The sequence below is a fragment of the Rhopalosiphum maidis genome, chromosome 2 (assembly GCF_003676215.2).
Source record: "Rhopalosiphum maidis isolate BTI-1 chromosome 2, ASM367621v3, whole genome shotgun sequence".
Lineage (NCBI taxonomy): Eukaryota > Metazoa > Arthropoda > Insecta > Hemiptera > Aphididae > Rhopalosiphum > Rhopalosiphum maidis.
Genome location: NC_040878.1, coordinates 37,040,943 through 37,062,256, shown reverse-complemented (window position 1 = coordinate 37,062,256; position 21,314 = coordinate 37,040,943). Strand labels below are relative to the sequence as shown.

Here is a 21,314-nt window from a genome sequence, read left to right as displayed (position 1 = left end):
ATAATAAACACTTAATTCAGTATTTCATATTTTTGATAAACTATGGTTGATGACTAGGTATTAATTTTAGTATAAACATTTTGATTACTAAAAACTATACTTTGGAATTTTGAATTTAAAAAAAAAAATCATCCACTGAACATTTTACAGTAAAAAAGAGGGTTCTCGTTTGAAAAATATAAGTTTGCATCACCAAAGAACATTCCACGAGTAGTAGGTACACAATATTGAAGAATTTGGAAATATACAACTTAAGTAAATTTCAAAATTTCAAATAATAAAAGTTGAAAACGTTCATTATAAAAAAGGAAAAAGGGGGTGAGCACGTATTCGGTGAATCGCCTTGTATGCAATATACATGTTACAGTGTATTATTATGACGTGTTAAAGGTATAATGATAAATTTAGCGGACTGGCGATCAATGGTCGTTTTGTGGTCGCACAGACGATATACAATTATTATCGTCATCAATCGCCGTTCACTGTGCACACGTGCAGATCACGCGCCATTCCGTATCATTAAACTTTTGCAGGTGCACGAAAACTGCAATTTTCAACCAAACTGCTCGCCGCCGAGGAGATCCGTGATGTACGGGCGTTCAAAAAAATAATGCATCGTACGCGGACTGGCGTTGTCACAGTCGATCGCGCGCGTGCATACCATAATAATGCAATTAATATTATATTATTATGATAACACGAGGTTTCTGACAAACCGGGTCGGACACATTATTTTATATTATTGTTAGGTCTCCGATAATTTCTCGCGCGGCAATTCAATAAACACACACACACACATACGTATTTAACAAAATAACATAACTTTGACGACGACGTATGTCATATCCGCTTGGCGGTTCGTTTTCAGAACGATTTCCACTGTATGCCTACTTAATATACTCCTCTCCTGTTGCACTCGTCTGTGCATACAACACACACACGTGCACAATATATATTATTATTATTATTATTATTGTATATTCCGCTGCAGACTACGCCGCGGTAAATGTTAAATCGCTGTGCCTGTCGAAGTCGGCGTTGGGCATGTATTGGCCTATACGTGTATGTGTATAATATATAATTCCGTTCAGGTGCTACCGCGATTTTCACTTCGCGATGTCAGCCGCGCGACAAGATAGGACTGCGCGGCTGCCCAAGGAACGTGCTCGGCATTTAAGTCACTTATTACTATTACAATTTTTATTATTATTATTTTCCGGTCGTTGTTGTACGTTCTGCGTTTCGCATTTTCCACTGCTATACCTACGCCGTAGTCTGCCGCTCGCTACGGCGCACGCCGCCGCCGACCTATTGTCATATTGTGTCCGATTCGTAAATATAATATATATATATATATATTATACGACGGCGTGCAGTCGTATACGCGCATTTATATATTCGGTTTCGCTTTATGGTTTCGTTTGACAATGATGATGATGATGATGACGACGACGATAATAATATTATTGCTATCATTATTAATGTAGGTACACGCGCGAGCGGGGAGAAACGCGGATTCAATGGCATTTCACTTTAAATCCGCAACAAATTCAACGCAGGTCCCACCGACCGACCTACAACAATAGTATATAGTAACTATATAATATATACATGTATATATAAAGTATATGGCTGTGGGTATATAAAATAATAATAATTATTTGCAACTCGATGCCGGTGTGAGTTTATAATATTATTTATATCATCGTCGCCTATAATAATAATATAATCGTTACCAAAAGTATGTTTTATTGTCATTCGTGACATTTTACAGTTACGTTATCTATTTTCTGTCATGTCGTTCATGTCGCCATGCAAACACTGACACGCGACTAAAAATGAAATAATTTGGGCGATTCGTCCGTTAAGGCAATACGAAATGACACAAAACCTACCTCAGGCGTGGTAGGTGGTATAAATATCTTAAAATGTATCTAAATATATTTTTTTTTTAATTTTACTATGCGAATTGATTGATAATTTACGTTACGTATACTTTTAAATCCCCGCGTATAATATATTTGAAATTACAATAAATAACTTTAGTTGATATTTTTATTTCACAAAGTTTAGGTTTTAGCTTTAAATGCAAATGAAAAAATTGTGTAGTCCATTATTGTTACTTTTCAACACAACTATTGAACTATGGTAAGAACAACTTACGAGAATCCGTTTTCAAGATTTTTTTAATAACTAATAAAAACTTAGCATAAATATAAAATAAACTGAAAATAATTTCAAGTTTGTATAAATGGAACAAAACGAAACAAAATAAAATATATGACATATATTGCATAATCAGAAAATACTAATAAGAATATTTGATAAAAATGTCGAGTCTCTACATACAACATTTATTAATTTTTCAATTAAAACAAAATAATTTTTTTCATTAATTAGTTTGTTGTAAAAATTGACAACAGAACAAACTTAAGATGCTATTAAAAAAATGCATATATATAATTAAAAAATAATAACATAAGCAATTTCTTAATTTTTAATATTTTATAACTAGCCTGTTAAAAGTGCTAAAATTAACAAGTAGAGTAGGTACAGTTCAAAGTGCTGACATCGTAGGTATATTACGGGATACCTACAGGTTTATTTAAATTCGCAATTTATGTCGAAACCGTTTTTCTCTATTATAATTTTTATTTTCGTCTTCTGTTTCATACGAGTAGTAGGTACAGGCTTGATAATCATAATATCGATAATATTTCTTTATAGTATCCTCCGCGTACTGAGAAGTCAAGAAAACCAATATTGAATTAGATTAATTTTTTTATTATACTTACAAACAATGAAAGAACTTAGAAAAAATAATATTATACTGTCATATTATTATAAAAAGAAAAAGTGGATTGTTTTCCTATTATTGCTACTGTATATACAGTCACTACTCACTAGATAATATTTATAGGACGAATGATGGCTTTGAATCATCGCAAATTCGTAAGTAACAGTAGGATATAATATAAAGACGTCATCGTTGCGATTTGTGGTTAATATCACTCTGTCACAGTCGTTCTCGATTTTATATACATAATAATAAAATTTCATTTATCAATGACACGTTTGCCAGTTGGCGTTAAAAAAATATTAACTCTCGAAAACGGTTATTCTATATAATTTACAACTTTTTTACAATCCGTCAATCAAAGATCGTGTTATATTGCCTGATGATAATAGGCGGTCAATGGTCATTAGAAGACTATAGGTAAGAAAACAATTGATTTGAAATCTTGCAGGTATATTATTTTCTCGTCAACTTGTATAATAATTAATAATTATTATTGCAGAATTTGGTTCAAACTTAAATATTGCATTTGTATATTACTTAGAAAACTATACTACCTACATAACATTCAAATTCTGGTTTGATAACACAAATTCGTTTCAGTATAATAATTATAATACAAAATTCAAAATTCAAAGTTTTTATACTTATTTATTAATGCATATGTTTTGTTAATAAAATAATGATGCAAATGATACAGTTCTAATCGAATGAATTTTTTTTTACGTATTTTAGTTTATTTTATATTTCAAAAAACTACTGTGTCATAAAATTCTGTATAACTGTTGAGTCGTGTAGATATTACCTACTATATTATTTCACCATTATTGATTTTTTTATTAGTTTCAAAAATTAGCAATTGTATATTTATTCATTAATAATAATTGATAATACATATATAGCCATGTAGGTAACGATTTTAATGGTACCTTAATTTTATTCAAGTATAATTTTTTTTACTTTTTATTTATAAAATTCGATTTAAATAGGTACCAAATATAAAATAATAAATAATATAATCTATAACTAGGTATATAAAATACAATATTTAATATAAACCATCAGAATAAACTAAAAAAATTATTAAACGAAAAAAGTCATATTACTATTACGTAAGTACCTACACTTTTTTTTAATAATTGTGTATATTATTTAAAAATGTCAATGTCATTCATATGAATATGACATATACCTAAAATGTTCCAAAAAAAAAAAAAACATTATTACGACGCATATGATTTAGTCTTTTAACCTTTTTAGTTTATACTTTATACCTACGTATTCAAATATTTATCGTTTTTTTAGTCCATAAAGTTCCGAAGTACTACCGAAAAAATAATATTAAACTGTGTCAGGACCACTCAATATTGTGTTGAGGTGAAAACAATATGTTAAGTTGCCTATCTACGACACCTTGTAATTACAGTATTGCGATCATTTAAAAAAAATGTACAATTTCATATTTTGAGTGATACATCAGTGATCAGTTCTGAATGTATAATTATCAGGACGCTTTTAAGGGGGGGGGGAGATCAAAGGGAGCCTTATAAGATTTTTTTAAATTGTATAATATATATTTTAGAACAGATACCTATCATAGTATCATGTAAATAACATACCTATTGCCTACCATGTTGTGTCCATGTATCGATTAAATTCTTAATCTTGCATTCTTGCCCCAAACAAAGAGCACATAACGTTTTATTTCCTTTATTTAAACAGAATACAGGCCATACATAATATTATTAAGTTCTGTGTTCTATGATTAACAACTTGGATTTAATTATAATATCTAATTATTCATTAATCATTATTAATAACAGGTACTCAAACATTAAAAGCGTTTTCCGTATTTTATTTAGTTTACTAGTATGCACAACTGTTAAAACTTCACTTTTATTTCCAACATTTATAATATATTATTATCTGTGTATCAGGTATTCCGAAAAGTGCATTAATTTTTATATTTTGCACAGTTTGCTAATAAAAAAAAGGCAATTATTAAAAGGATTCTTTTCTACCAATAATTCATGTCATACCTTGTAACTGGTTATAACCATTATATTTTCCTACTTTTTTCACTCTTGAAAATCTTTAAATTCCATATGAATTAAAAGAAAACACAATTAAAACAAAAAAACAAATACAAAATTTAACAAATATATGGTGGTAAAATGGCGCACCCTATGCCTATTAACGTTTATTTTCGTGTAAACATCAATAATTTTACATTGAAAATTATTATTTTTGGACAAAAACATAATGTATCTAAACATTTATACACATTGTTCAACATAATAATGTGATGTAATCAACTAATTTTACAAACTAAAACATCAAATAGGTAAGGTATAACTGGTTAACAATTAAGTAGAAAAAAAAAACTATGTAGATCTACACAAAACAGATTTGTATTATGTAGATTATGTTTGAATAGTCAATATTTTGGAATATAGACATATTACAGTATTCCAAATTTAACATTAGTTGTACAATACATTTTTAATAATTTTATGGGTGTAAAATGTAAGTGGATTTAAAAACCAATTGTTGTAAAATGAAAAAAACTGTCATCAGTTTTTTGTCATTATCAAAAATTATATATGGCACTACAATAATAAAATATCTTCCATGCATTTGTTAGATTAATCCGCTAACATTAGCCATGTATAATAATATTATTGTTAACATTTCTTTTTATACAATTATTATAATAGAGATTTTTTTTAAAAACAATCTTGGTGAACATTTTTCTAAGATTATAAATGGCGATAAAAAAAAATTCACAAAATACAATACTATTTTAAAGGAACATCGATACATATTACTATACTAAGAACATAGATTAAGTACACATTTTTTTCGATGAACGGAGGGAAATAGCTAACAGATGAATTAACCTTTAACGTATAACAAAGATACTTATAACAAAATTATACATAAAAAGTTCAACAGAAATATTATAAGGATAACTCAAAAACTAAATAATACAGAAGAACAATTAAAAACATATCATAATACAGTATTTTATGTATGTACAATATTAATCTATGTCAATAGTATATTGCCATTAATGTACGATAATAATAATGATAAAATAATAATGGTTAATATTATTAGTAATATTAGTATTGCACACACATCTGAAAACAATATTGCTGTATAAAAACTTATTGAGATTACAATTCCAACAACGACGGTGAAACAAATAAAGCAGTTTCTGTGAATAAATAAATAAAAAATTCTGGTGACAACAATTAAAACTGATTCTATAATATTATAATGTGTGAATAAAAAAAAAAAAACATGTTTATTCAAAAATGAAAACTTAAAACTCTTTTACCTATTTAATACAAATTAAATCTATTACAGCAGGTAGTAACTAAAAATTTAAAATAAAAAGTAGTTGGTTTGTCAGTGTCAGTATTGGGTTAAAAAAAAGTTAATCAAAATAATTTGTTCATAAATTTATTAACTTTTTTAAAAACTTTTCTGAACTTACTAGTGGCCCCCTTTATTTTAGGCCGGACCACATAATGATAGCCTCATTCATTTTTTGTTCGATCAGGCCGTTTGTTCCATTCGTCTTCTTCACGATCAGAAATAGCCTCTTCCAGAGATGCCAGATTTGGTTTGCTAGACACTTCCTGATTAAAAAAATCATCATCTTCAAATGGATCTGTATTTCTGGAAAATATGTTTATAGACTCTGATTTTTTCATCTCTTTAGGCGAATTTGATACTTCTTCTTGTGAAATTTTTATATCTTTAGCAACAAATACGTCATCGTCTTTAAAACTAAATTCACTAGACATACTACCTTTGGCAGCATTTTCTGGTGTAAAATCATCTTCAAATGGAGAACGCTTTGTTCCTTCGGTTTTAGAGTTTGAATCAATAGACCTATGACCACTATCTGAACGTTTTGGTTTTCTTACATTCCTATTTGTCTTAGAACTAGTGGACGGAGATGGCTTAGTAAGATATCCTAAATCAGAACAAGTGCTCATAGTTTTTGTAAATAAGGAAGAATCAGGACTACCAGGTGTAAAATTATCATCAAAAGGAGAGGTTTGATTACGTTTCAAAGACCATTTATTTTTTGATCTTCTGGACCAATTTTGTTCTAATTCAGATTCACTTAAATCCAATTCTTCTTGACTATATGGCTTTCTAGGTGGAATGTTGTGGTCTTCGTCACTGCCATCACTTCGACGATGATAGGATCTCCTGGGCTTTCTAGGTGTTGTTGACGACACATAACGATTTTTTTTTGGTAATCTATAACGCATTTTTACATCATCATCATCGCTATTATCAATAGGAGGCCTAGAATAATTTTTGAAACCCTTTGGAATTGGAGGTCCAAATCGATCCCAATTGTATTGTTCTTCAAGATATCTTCTTCGCCTTTCGTACATTAACCTTTGGTATTTTTCATCTTCCCAGTTCGGAGTAGATGGTAGTTTTTGAACTCTTCTTTCAATGTCAGGTCGAGCATAGACACGCCTTTTATCATCTTTTGATGACCTTCTCCGTTCGTCGTCCATGTGTGGAACTCTCCAGTGTGGAATCATATATGGTGACTCCCATTCATCATTATATCTAGTCCCTTCATCCCATGGAGATGGTTCACGACGCCGAGGTGATATTTTACGATTACTTCTACGATTAGGTTTTCTTTCATAATAAGGTTCATCCTCATACATAGATTCTCCATCACTCCAACCATTTACAGTTCGAGGGAAATCTTCAATTGAACTTTCTAAACTTCTTTTTGCAGTATCCCAATTATCTTCAGATTCTTCACAATCATCCCAGCTAGAAGAACATTTACTACGATTAGAAGGTACTTTTTTCAAATTAACTTTAGGTTTAGTAGTTGGTGCTTCTCGATCATCTGCAGCCCAAGGAGAATTTGGATTTTTGATTGCTTCTGGTTCAGCATCAAAAGTTGCCCAACATTGAGCGTTATCAAACAATTTTTGACATGTGTTATTTTCAATTGGTTCAGGGTTTATTATTGCAGTAGTAACTTCTTCTTTTGAAACTTCACATTCAACTGCTCCTTTTAAATCCTCATTTTTAACAGCACAGTTTTCTTCTTCGTAATCATCTTCATCTTCTTCTTCATCATCTTCATCTCCTTGTACATCATCATCTTCATCATCTTCATCAACTTCTACATTTTCTTTAGTTTCAACAACTTCATCAATAATTTTTTCATCTCCTGGTTCAAATACTTGTTCATTATTTAATTCAACCTCACTTTGTTCTGAAATATTATTGTTTTGATTTGATTTTACAATTTCTTCAATTGGAAAGTTTTCTGACGATTCTTCTTCGTGCATAGGTTCTTTTATTGGAATATCTCTGAGGGCTGCATATTTATCATTTTCTGTAACTACAGTCTCATTTGTTTTTTCCTCATCCAATAATTCTCTAAATACTGCATATTTATCATACAAAGATTTTTCTGGTTCTTTCTTATCTTCTTCAGTCTTTTTAGGAATAGTTTGTGTTTCTTCATTGCTATTGACAGTTAACTTGGACAAACGTAAAGTCAACTCTTTTAAAGTCATCTTGGATAAAGAAGTGGGAGATATTCTTAATGTATCTGCTAAATCACTAAACCCTGTTTTTGTTAATTGACTTAATGTAATATCAAGTGAAGTAGATATATTTGACTTTAATTCACTGCTAGTTTTTCTTACAGAAACAGGTACTAAATAATATTCAGAATCAACTTCTTCTTTCTTTTTCTTAATGTCATTTTTTGGTTTTCTAGATGGTAATGGTAATGGCGGGGCTTCATTTTCTAGTTGTGTAGTTGGTAAATTGTAGGAACTAACATAATTTTCTATATAGTCATAATGACAATTACGTGTACGTATTGGTTTCACGGTTTTAGAAGGTATTTGTTGTTTTTTAGGTGGCAAAGGCGGAGGCTCTAATGAAGATGAAGGTCTTGGTGGAGGTTCAGGAGCAATGTCTATTCGTTGAGGCAATGTCATTAATTTCATAATAGCATAATCATCATCAGGTGAAGTTGGGTCGTCATTTCTATAATAATCTGGACTTGGAGATTTTCTCATTTTTATTTTTGTTCTATTTTTAGACATTAAATTATACTTAGGTGATGTAGATATATTATATGGCTTTTGTGTTTCTGATGGAAGGGATACCTTCAATAATCCTTGAGCAGAATTTTGTGATGATGAACTATCACTTTTTAATAATGGAGATTTGTGTTGCAATTGTGGCGAAACTGGTTTCAAAGATTCAAACGAAGAAAAATCAGCAAACTCCATTTCAACAGAATTCGAATGAGATTTATTAAAATTATCATTTTTAAAAGGATCTTCAATACGTCCACTGGTATCTTTAAACGACAGATCAGAAGAAAATGAATCACTTACAGTTTTAGTTGGTAAACTTTGAGATTGTTGCTCTGAAATTTTTTCATTTTCGTACGCAGCAAGTTGGTTTAATATTTTCTTTGGAGGATTTTTGAGCTCTTGAAAGAAGTCTTTCTTGTCTACGTAAGGTTTACTACGACCAGTTCCTAATGGATCTAGTTCAGTAAAAACATCAAAAGCATCGCACTTAATTGTTGGACTTGTACGGTTAGTTGATTCAATGACCTAAAAATAAAATAAAATATTGAAATTTTCATAATTAGAATTAATTTAAGATAAATAATAATACATTACAATCATTTTCTACACTTGTTTTTTTTTCATTAATAAATATCAGTTTACTGTATTTTCCCTATTAATAAATAGATAATACAAAATATACCTAATCAACATTTTAGTATTATACAGATTGCAATAATAACAAAATCATTTTAAATTAATAAAAAGAAATATATATATATAATATCATAAATAATCTAAGAAAAATATAATACTCAACCTAGTAACTTATTAACTTTTCTAAAATTTTAATATGAACTAAACTAAATATTAACTACATAAATATAAAACTATGCCTGTATACAAACATAGTCGTGTGGTTTTATAATTTATGTTGATTATCCATTAATATTTAATTTCACTACTTTATGAACTAAAATTATATAATTTTATTAAAATAAAAATCATAAAACTATGAAAATAATATCTAAAAAAAAATTATAATATACATATATTATGTACATTATTTTATTGGTTTAAAAATAAACAAATAAAAGCTTAAATACAGAGTGGTCAAATTATTTATCTGGTAAATATTTTTTTTTTCTACTGTATGAACTAGCTACATTATAGAAATATGTATGTTTGTAATAATATTCTAGTATTGTCGGTCCCGTAGTGTGGTTAAAGTATAACATGTTTCATTAAAATGAATAAAAGAAAACATTTTTCTGTCAAAGACAAAACAAATATAATAATTATCTAAACAATAAGTATGTTTAAATTTATTAATTAATTGATTATATAAAATAAATAAATAAAACTTGGAAATACTGACATATCAATATTTGAATATAAAATTATATATATAATATCAATATATCATTGTTATAGATGATAACTAATTTTATTTAAAAGTTTTGTACTGGCATATAAAAATATATAAGTACAACTCAAGGTTGCCTGATGGCAGAATGATACACTTTATATAGTATAGTGGGCAACAAAACATACAAGTATCTCAGTTGTTTACAAAAGTTTTACTAAGAAACTGTATAAAATAGAGAAAATACATGTGTAAACTAAAACATTTGGGTATTCGTTTAGTATGCATGACCTACCGGACCGATAATTAAATAATAAATAATTGAAAAACAATCATATTTAAAAATCATAAAATTAAGTTATTTTATTATTACAGATCACGGATTACATTCAATATCAGTGTAAAAAAATGTCATAAAACTATTTTATTATAAATATTAAATTATGTTTAGCGATACACTTTTTGTACATCACTTAAAAATTTTAATAAAATTGTATCTTGCCTGTTAATAGATGTACCATGCCTCAATTAAATGATGTGACAACATTTTTGCTGATGTTTCATGTATTTTTTGTAGGATTTTAGTTTATAATATTCCCTATGAACATTCCATTGCTTGTGTGTGAACTCCAGTAGTTGGATCAACAAAATTTTTTGAATGGTTTACTGTTTTATGATCATAGTCCTCCTCATCATTCTTTAAACAAGAATATGCTCTCCATTCGTCTAATATAATAATAGAACCCGGTAATATTTCTTTTTCAATAATCAGAATTAAAGTTTCTCTGTCATGTTTTTCTACAACAAAAAACCTTTGTTCCAAATTATCTCCAATTTTGCTACATAATCTAAAAACCCAAGGTCCTTCTAGTCTGCGACCATAATTTCTGCTTGATGTAGGCGAATTAACTAGATTTATTTGATTTTCTTGATCACTGTCAGAATTGGAGTCTGCTGAGTTATCTTGTACTTGATCATGACACCAATCTCCCAGCAGCAGTCTTCCTCGGTTTTACTTTCTTTTCCCTCTCAATAATGATTCATCAATTTGTACCTCTATATTTTGTCTTCCCATTTTTTGACGTTTTTCAAATAATGAACAACACTCGCCTCTACACAAATTAAACCAGTCAACAATGATTGCATTTGAACGACCCATTAAATCAGAAACCGTTTTAATGGGTAAATCTTGTGACCAATAATAAATAAGTTCTAGTATTTGACCCAAACTGAGATTTGAATTGCATCATGCATTAAGATCAGTATATGTAAAAAATCCATTTGTTGATAGTATTGATTTATATGTCTGACATCCTTTTTTAATACATCGTATAGTGCTGATTTCTCGAATTTCACCCGTAGCTAATCGTTTTTTTCTAATGTAAATCTTTGTTTCACCGAGACATTTATAGCATAAATTAATTTGGTAATAGTTTATTTTTTTGTAAAAATTCTAACACGGTTTTTTCAGAAAAAATAATTGCCTACAATTCGACTGCTAATATTTTAAAATTTTAAACACAATTAAAGATTAACGCCTGAACATGTACTGACAATATTGTTGATAAAATGAAAAATCTATTGGTAAAAACCACTTGAATAGTTATATTATATAGTATTAATATAATAAAATTATACAGATAAGCAAGCATTGGTTGTCCGTCATCAATTGTCTGTACCTATAATAATAGTATAAATAATCGTTTTGGTAGATTACATACTAAACCTGGTAATACAGGTAGGTCACATACTAAACTCGATTTTCGCTCGGTAGGTCGTATACTAAACGAATACCAACATTTGATATAACAAAGGAAAGTACCTATACATTTTTTAAATGAATCAATTGTTTAGAAATATAAAATAATAACTTACCTTAAAATCAGATGCTTGGAGGGATTGACGAACTTCACTAGGATTTGTCATACTGAAAATACTTTCAGTTTCTTTGTCAAACCAATGCTTTTCAGGCTGTCCTGAATTTGAAGGAGCTGAACTATTACGTGTTCTTCGATCTCCAGAACTTGGTGGCGGTGGTAATTTTGTTAATGCAACAGTTGGAATAACAGTAAAGGAATCTCCAAAAGGGTCAGCTGATGGTGGGGTAATACTTTCCATTTGTGACAACCCTTGTTGTAAATTATTCAGTTCAAGTTCCAAATTCAAAAGATCATTGGCATTTGGGGTTGTGTTTTTAAACTCAGATTTGTCCATACTTGACAAATCGCGATTGAATCTTTTAGAGCCATCATCATTACAGCTAGCCTATAACAATAAATGATTAATGAATAAAAATATCAATAAATATCTATGACTAATAGCAGGTTAAATAAATACATAAGGACTAACATGATCAACTTTTGAAGCTGTACTTGCAAGAGCTTCTAGATAAAGTCCACTGCCTTTCATAATTTGTTGTTGCCTAGTCATTTCTATTTCTTGTTTTTTTAACTCAAAAACTGTTTGAAAAAGATCTCTCATAGTAATTACAACCTGAAAATAAAACATGCTTAAAATAAATAAATTAAACAAAACATGTTTTGACATTACCTGACTTGCTGCTTTATCTGTTTTTATACCAAAAAATCTATGGCCGGTATCAGGAGAACCGAATATGTATCCAAATGCTCTTGAGTCTACCATGTCTTGTGCTATGAATGATATCTTATGTATAGGATGATGATATAAACAATCCTGTAATTTTATAAATATTTAAACACATTCTAAGTATTCTAAGTAATTGCATAATTTTCTCATACCCCAGTCTTTTCATCCCTCAATTTAAGTCCATCAATTGCTACATTTATGGTAATGCGTTGCTTGTGCTCTCCGGCGGCCCTTATCGCCATCTTCAAGTCAAACAACGCTTCTTGGCACATTCTATCCCCTCGAGCCTCACTGACTTCCAATATGCCAATAAGCTTGGCTTTGAAACTAACTCCATCACCCATAAATCGTATAGCACCACCTTTATCTGCTATAAAAAATAATTATTATTATTATCTTATTATTAAAAGATAATAACAATATTTGTTGAACGAGATTTGAAACTGAGTTCTTAAGTATTAACGAAATGTATAATATCCATTAACTCTGTTTGTACGATAAAAATCGAGTGAAATTAAACGACATGATTACTAACACGACGAAAACAATGATGGGAAACTTACATTTAAACGGACTAGTTTTCCGCCTAAGAGTCAGGGTTTGCATTTTTCCGAATAAAAATTACGAGTGTCGTGCGATGTCTCTGTTTGTTGAACGTAGTGCGGTACACATTTCGTACATTGTCGGACAGAGGTCCGCGAATTTTTTCCTATCGAAAACGCTCACAGAAGCGTTTCCGGCTGCGGGCAAACTCACGTACGGCTGCTAGTGGGGGAGGGGGTTGACGAGCCAACCACCCAGTGGCGAAATTAATCAATATTACTCAGTCTGTACGGCAACATGGCGAAAAAGTTTCGCTACACGCAAGCCCGGTAAGGGTATACTTTTCTAAATCATGCTCAAACGACAGAAATCAACGTGTATCATTAAAAAATTGTCATGTTTAACCCCTACGTCGACGACTGTCACACACGACAAAGAATTTTGTAAAAAAAAAAAATATTTTTTCGCGCGCGTCCCTTTACAGGTGAAATCGCCGAAATTGATAATGTGCGAAACACGAGCACACACGATATCACCCAGGTTCGATTTCAATCGTATTATTGTTATTCAGTCGAGCACAATTTATTAATTTATTTACTTCGTACACAGCCGATAACCTATAAATAGTGAAGTATATACATAAATAATACGAAAACGTACATATAACGCTTCGTCAATATAAATTGTTAAAATTCAACGCGTGAATCATTCGTATTCTGTTTTTAATAGATGACGAATGGATTTAATATTGTAGATATTATATACATAACACAACACACCTCAAACGCCTTTTGGCTTTTCCATTCCTTTCGTAGCCTACCATCAGCACCCCTTATCGATATTTTAACTTTTTAGTACAAATTTTATTATTAATTATTTACGACAAAACTAAAATATTGAAGAAAATTAATCGTAAATAATAACGTTTTGAATAGTTAGATAGGAATTTGAAATACATGCATTTTGATACTACCTATTTATTATTTATTTATTTTTTATTTATTCAATGTCTAGATAAATAAAAACAAAATTAATATATTTTTTATTTTATTCTGATAATAAAATCAATTAAATAAAGGTAAAAGTTGTTTTATATTTATATAACAGAAATAAGTAAGTAAGTATATAAATTTTATTTTACATATATTATACCTACATAAATCATTGTAAAATTTAAACCTTGCATTATATGGCATGATTAGACAGTTGTATTTTTGAACTTGATCCAATTAATATCAATAAATCAGTATAATAAATTACCTACTATTTACTAAATAATTTAGTTTTAAAAGCATATTACATTTTCCCCTATTCCTTTATTCAGAATATTTTCATACCTATTAATAACACTAATAAAATTTTAAAAAAACAATAGACCTTAAAAAAAATTTTAATTTATTAAATTATTTATTTCTTTGGTTGTTTAATAGAATAGTAATGTAAAATACAATAACTTTTTTTAAATTTTACAACTAAATACAATGATATGTAATATTATGTTATTATGGTAGTTATTTAATAATATTATTTTATTGTGTTACCTTATGTTAAACTTGTTTGTTTCAAAATAAAAAAAAATATCACTATAATTATTTTATTCCAACCTGGAATAATTTTAACTTTAAGCAATTAAGTGTAAATGATTTTTTCTAAATCTGAATACCAGGTATAAATACAAATATAATATAAAATTATAAAGATTATATAGTAAAATAAAAAATTTAAATATAATAAAAAAAAAGTAATTAATTTATTTGTATTTGTTTAAATATTATCAAAAACCATAAATATAATATTATCTATAACTACAATGATAGAGTTGGTTTTTAAGTGTCAAATATCAAGTAATAAATTAATAAAAATATAATATTTTATAAATTGGTAGTAGTATAAAGCGAAGATGTCTGGTCCGAGCCAGACAAAAGGTGAAGGTTAATAAAATAGTAAGTACTTTAATAAGTAAATTTATATAGAAACAAAACATAGAATATGTATTTGCCTATTATTATTGATAAGCTAAAATAAATTTAAATTAAATATACATAACATTATTTTCTTTATATTGTATGTACTGTACAAATATAGGACGCATAGTAATCTTTTACTATTAATGGAGATAAAAAATGTTTTAAACAATTAAAAATATTATTTTAAAATAGTTTAAAAAATAGATTTATCATTACATACAAAGCATTAGTAAATGGGCAGTATACCTAAGAATATTATATTAAAATGTTTATACCTTTAACAATAACTGGCTGTCTATTAACATTTTTCAATGTTCTAAAAGATTCTTTAATCTGAACAAATCCTCTTTTTGGAACTTCTTTCAATGAATGCAATTTGTTTTCCTTATTATCATTTCGGTTCTCTGGAGGTTTTGTATGTGTTGATGTTGGACCCTTAGCGTTTTCCATTTATTAATTATTACACATTAGTATAATACAATTAAAATAATATACTTAATAAAAAAATAATGCAATAATTGATTAAAAAGTTTTGACTTCAAATGAATTACAAATTAGTCATTCAAAAAGAAATGACAATAAACAATAAATAAATGTTAAGTTTGTAAAAAAATAACAAGGAATAAAATTATCATTCAAATAAAAACGAAATTTATCGATTTTATTTTATTTATTATTTACTATTATACTAGAAGCAGAACGTTATCATTTACTTTGTTTTATTTGATAAACCTCAGTAGAGTGGCCAACCTTGAAAAAAAATATTTTCAAACAGAATTCTCAAACTGCTATTCATAATAATTTAGTTTATCCAAAATTAGGTACGTCACACAGGTACAGAGGTAGTAATTAGTAAACACAAATGTATGTATTAAACTATTAACAATTATGGTCTTATGGATATTGGATAATATTATAACATGTCTAAATGTCTTGAATATAAAATGAATATTCTTAAAAAATTTAATAAAAGATGAAATATTATAATATTTTATGAACATTTAGCTAGTCAATGAATATTCGAAGAATAGTGTGACTTAATAAGAATATTCTTTTATTGTGAATAAACAGTAAACAATATGGATATTTTATCCATTGATTATTATAAAATAATACGAAATACGAAATTAATATTCTTAAAAAAATATTAAATAATAATAGAAAATATAATATTCATAGATCATTTTTAAACCTACTCTAAAGTCGACCATTTTGAATATTTTGGATAGGTACTATATAAATGTAAGCACATTTAAAGCGCGTTCAGTACATCGGCGTAATTAGGAGGGGGGTCTAGAGGGGGCTTAGACCCCCATATAAGGTTTTACTTTTTAGCCTCAATTAGCCTTCAAATTATTTTTAACTTTGGTTTTCTAGGACTCTATTCCTTGTAACTATTAAATCCTATAGTTATGCCCACGGTTCAGCATAATGTATAAAACAATCGTGAATAATACCTATTACTATATTAGATGTTTTCTTTAAGAATATTCCAATAATATTTTATGAACATCAACGTGTTATTACTATTACTTGAAAACCTAACTATCTAATGGTTTTCCGGCAAGGGGTTCACATCTGTTAGTCATTCCGCTTTCGTCAGTTTGTAGTTGTTTGTTCCGTAATTCCGTTAGTCGTCAAGCATAGTGGCGGCTATTTCGAAAAATTTAATATGTATTCACTTAAAAGAATTAGTAACCTACTAGTATTTCGGGTAGATAATTAAAAAAATTACCCAGTCATTTCATAAAAAAAGTTCCTGTATACTATTATAGTAGTATATACAAAATATACTATATACTATTTAATATAAAATATAAATATTACGTAATCGGTGTCGCGTTAAGCAATGTTGCCGCCCTTAAGAAAATTACAATTCAAAAGTTTGCCACCCCGGGGCAATTCCCCCCTTTTTCACCCATTAAACACGGCTCTGTACGTAATACATAACAAAGTTACACTTACACGACATGCCAAATGCCACATGGACATTGTAATTTTTAATAACAGAGCACTGAACTTTAAATACCAATTTATTAAAAAAAATAAGTCTTGTAAGTTGATACTGGGTCCGAAACCCAACGGCTACAACCTACCCACCCCAATTGTGAAAGGGGTACTTGAGTACCTTTTTAGGTCAAGTGTATCAAGGTACTAAGTAGTATTAATTATAGACAATAAATTAGTGATGATATTAAGAATAAAGGTTATTATGTATATAATACATTGCCTTAATCGTTTAATTATTTTTTTTATCCAAGCTCTATAGGAAATTTATTTGTATCTACCTATACTTGATTATATTTTTATATTCTCCAACATCAAGACTGGATGATATAGCGACATTTTATTTTTAAACTAGATCGTACATCCGTGAGAAACATTATTTAAGTCTATTATAGTAAGAACTTGAAACTTCTTACTTCGTTCAGTTCGACATTTTAGGTCTTTGCAATGAACCCATACGGTTTTTATATCCAACAGAAATTATGTAAGTAACGTAGGTATTTAGTATTTACTTATGTAACATTTGGTACCCGACATGTGACTTATTGTTGTGTACAAATTGTACAGTACAATTATTAGTATTAACAATGATTATAGAATAGATTATTCTATAATCTTAGTAAGGGGGGCATCGCTCCCACGCACCCCTTACTTTTGAAATAGTTCTAATTGGCCTGCACCCTGATGAAATAATGTACGATTATTAATATGATTTAAATTGAATTGTATTTTAAATAACTTGATTTTTATATTGACATTTATCAATATTGGTATACTGTCAATCATGATTACAACTTTGAATTACAATGGTTATACACAAATATTGTGCTATAAATGTTTATTGTATTTTAGTTTTTAAATTGATTTTTAATATTTATGTTAATGCATTGATTTGGTCCATGATGTTTGGAAATAATTGGAAGCACAATAATGTACATAATATACGTAGTATATCTATTTTATATGGCCTGCTTGATACTTCGCGTTCGCACACCCAAAAAATACCCGAAATGACGCCCCTGCTGAAACTTTGTATGTTTAGTTGCATTTTATTGGGTTTAGGGAGCGCTAATATATTAAAACTATAAATATAAATATATACCTACGTAATATATATATTTTGACAGGTGTGTCGCGGTAATCGGTGTGTGATTGCTATTATGATATATTATTTGAAACAATTTAAATCATAGTAGATCTAGCCTTTGGCCTCTGTAAGACTATAATCTGTACACTGTAGTGAATATGAGTTCCATAATGGCCAACATCACACTGGACACTCATTATAATTTATAATTGAAAAAATGAAGACTTAAAATAGTTGTACATACATTTGTGTGTGTAATTTTAAACGATTTACGATTTATCTTTAGCATGATATAGAGTTCTATCAACATTTGATAATAATATATTAATAACTCATGAAATAAACTTAATATAAAGATAGGTTTCAATAAAACTTGAAATCTATACTTTCAGTGTTGTTTTTGTTCATGTAAAATAACAAATAATTGTAAAAAATGTAGGTATTTAAAAAAATAAATAAATAACCGAATGATGAACATATTTCAACTACATGTCTACATTGTAGGGTCATCTCTTAATCTAATTTTTAAATATAGCTAAATCTTCTTTTTTCGAATAGTGTATTATGTATTATAGTTGAATTATGTAAGTATATATTTATAAATGTAATTATAAACACCAACGGGAGACGGACTACCATTTTAGAAAAATTAGTAAAATTATAAAAATAGTAAAATTCAAAATAATAAAATAGATATTAGTATTTAGTAATAGTTTTATGTTTTCACGAATAATATTTTTAAATTTTAACAAAATAATTAACATCTTTATTTATCATTTAAATCAGTAATTCCGTTCAAATTTTAACTTAAAATTTCCAAAAAAAATTATCATCTGAATACATTTTTATAGTTTCGGTATGAGCTACTTATGGGAAATCGTGTACAGTAGAAATCGGTTATAACGAGTTTCAAGGTCCAGCTACATTTTCTCGTTGCAACCGGTAGCTCGTTTTACACTTATACACCTAAATACAAATACGGTTAGAACGAGCCATCTTTGTTACCAATTATAGAAACATGAAATAAAACAACAAAAAAAACATCGATTTTATTTTACTAAACCATGTATTATTATTAATTAATAATTATTATGATTGAAGCTTAATATTGTACAAACATAGGTATTAATTATTAGATTTAATACTACAGAAATATACAAACATTTTTATTCACTCGAATTTAATTTCTTAAAATAATCTTTAATTGAAGTTTGCTTCGTGGAATATTTACTGTTAACTGAATTTCTTAATAAAACTAATGCTTTCCTTTCATCATCAGTTCCCTCATATTTTGTGTAATAAAATTTTTCTAGTGTTCTTAATGCAGCACGAGTTTCAGATATTGATGGTACAGTTCCAAAATCGCCATCAAGCTGATCGTTATCATTATCTGGATTATTGCTGGTCATCACATCTTTGACTGCCGATGACTCACTTGAGATCTTGCCAAAACCAATGTTGTGCCGTTGTCGAAAGCGCTGAATCCACGATGCAGAGCATTTGAAATTCTCGATCTTCATTTTTACAGCCAATTGATCAGTTTTTGTTTGCAAAATAGGACCACTTATTGGCAAGTTTAATATCCGCTGTTGTTTAAACCATATAAGCACAGCTTCTTCGAGTTTTTTATGCTGTGCAGTACGCATTCGTTTTATCTGAAGTGGCGTGGTTTGTAACATATTTTTGAGTGAATCCCGACTTTTCCATATCGTTGATATTGTTGACGAAGAAGTCACGAATTCTTTTGCGATTAAATTGTTTTTCTCACCATTTTCTAATCGCCCGATAATACCGATTTTTTCATCCAACGTAAACTGACGACGTGTCATGATGGACGTTCAAAGACTACTGACTTTACCGTAATTTCTTTTTATAAACTTGAAAATATCATACTTATACCTATACCTCATAGAAAACATATGTATAGTTAATAAGTCAATAACTACATTCTACACGATAAAGATAAAATTATTATTAAAGAAATATTTGAAGTATAACAATGAGCAGGTCGGCCTAAATAATGACCAGAAGATAGTAACAGTTCGTTTTATTTTACTCGCCTAACCTAACCTAAGCCAAGCCGATATCTCGTTCTAACTATACTCGCTGTAAACGTAAATTATTTTAACGTTACGTTAATAACATACAATCATATTGGCTGTTGCTGGGACCCAATGTTTTGCTCGTTCTTACCAATGCTCGTCATAATGGTATAGTGATTTTTACTACATTACATTTTCAAAACATAGGTACAAAAAGAAATTTTTTTATGAATTTTTAACTACAAAATAATATGCGATTTTGGTGAATTTAGTCAACATTCTAAATTTCTAACTTTAAATGCATTCAAAAAAAATTGTACCTATGTATTTTTAATATTTTTATAAAGATATAAAAATAATTTATATGAGATCTTTTATTATATTTTCAAGAACTTTGACCCAGCAAATAATTTTTTATCGATATTTATAAAAAAAAAAAAACTAAAAAATGAAGAAAAACAGTTGGAAATTGTTGAACATTTTGTCATAATATAATGGGAATATAATAATATAAATATTTGGTAAAAATTTTAAGTGTATCTACTGTCATATTTTTTTTTGAAATACAACAAAATATCAAAAATTGTTTAGAAAAACAGTTATTTTATGGATGAATATAAAATTCATAAAAATTTAAACTTGAAATTTTAATAAAAAATTAATTTGGTTTTCTGATATACAAATGATAACTACAAAATAATTTGCTAATATTCGCGTCAAAATATTTGACGATTTTAATATTTTTTGATTGAGAAATTAATGACTTGTGAGGCACTTTGTATCCACTTTTCAAGCATTTG

General features: G+C 28.4%; 2 protein-coding genes across 5 annotated transcripts; both read right to left on the bottom strand.

The window, feature by feature from the left end:
- Positions 1-4,970: 4,970 nt before the first annotated feature.
- Positions 4,971-16,046, bottom strand: LOC113552751. 4 transcript variants are annotated; one of them, XM_026955651.1, is made up of 6 exons: positions 15,654-16,046; positions 13,021-13,238; positions 12,812-12,955; positions 12,611-12,754; positions 12,137-12,526; positions 4,971-9,441 (listed from the first exon to the last, which is right to left on the bottom strand). In XM_026955651.1, the coding sequence occupies exons 1-6, from the start codon at positions 15,826-15,828 to the stop codon at positions 6,343-6,345; spliced, it is 4,170 nt and encodes a 1,389-aa protein (XP_026811452.1). In that variant the 5' UTR covers positions 15,829-16,046; the 3' UTR covers positions 4,971-6,342. The 4 variants fall into 4 exon arrangements, with proteins under 4 accessions (XP_026811452.1, XP_026811453.1, XP_026811454.1 ...); XM_026955652.1 differs by having other exon boundaries at positions 13,021-13,235; positions 15,654-15,937; XM_026955653.1 differs by lacking the exon at positions 15,654-16,046 and adding an exon at positions 13,432-13,618.
- Positions 16,047-18,001: 1,955 nt separating this feature from the next.
- On the bottom strand, positions 18,002-20,301 carry LOC113552453 (tigger transposable element-derived protein 6-like). Its single transcript, XM_026955333.1, has 2 exons — positions 19,704-20,301; positions 18,002-18,066 (listed from the first exon to the last, which is right to left on the bottom strand). Exons 1-2 carry the CDS (start codon positions 20,299-20,301, stop codon positions 18,002-18,004), a joined length of 663 nt encoding a protein of 220 aa, XP_026811134.1.
- Between the last annotated feature and the right edge of the window lie 1,013 nt (positions 20,302-21,314).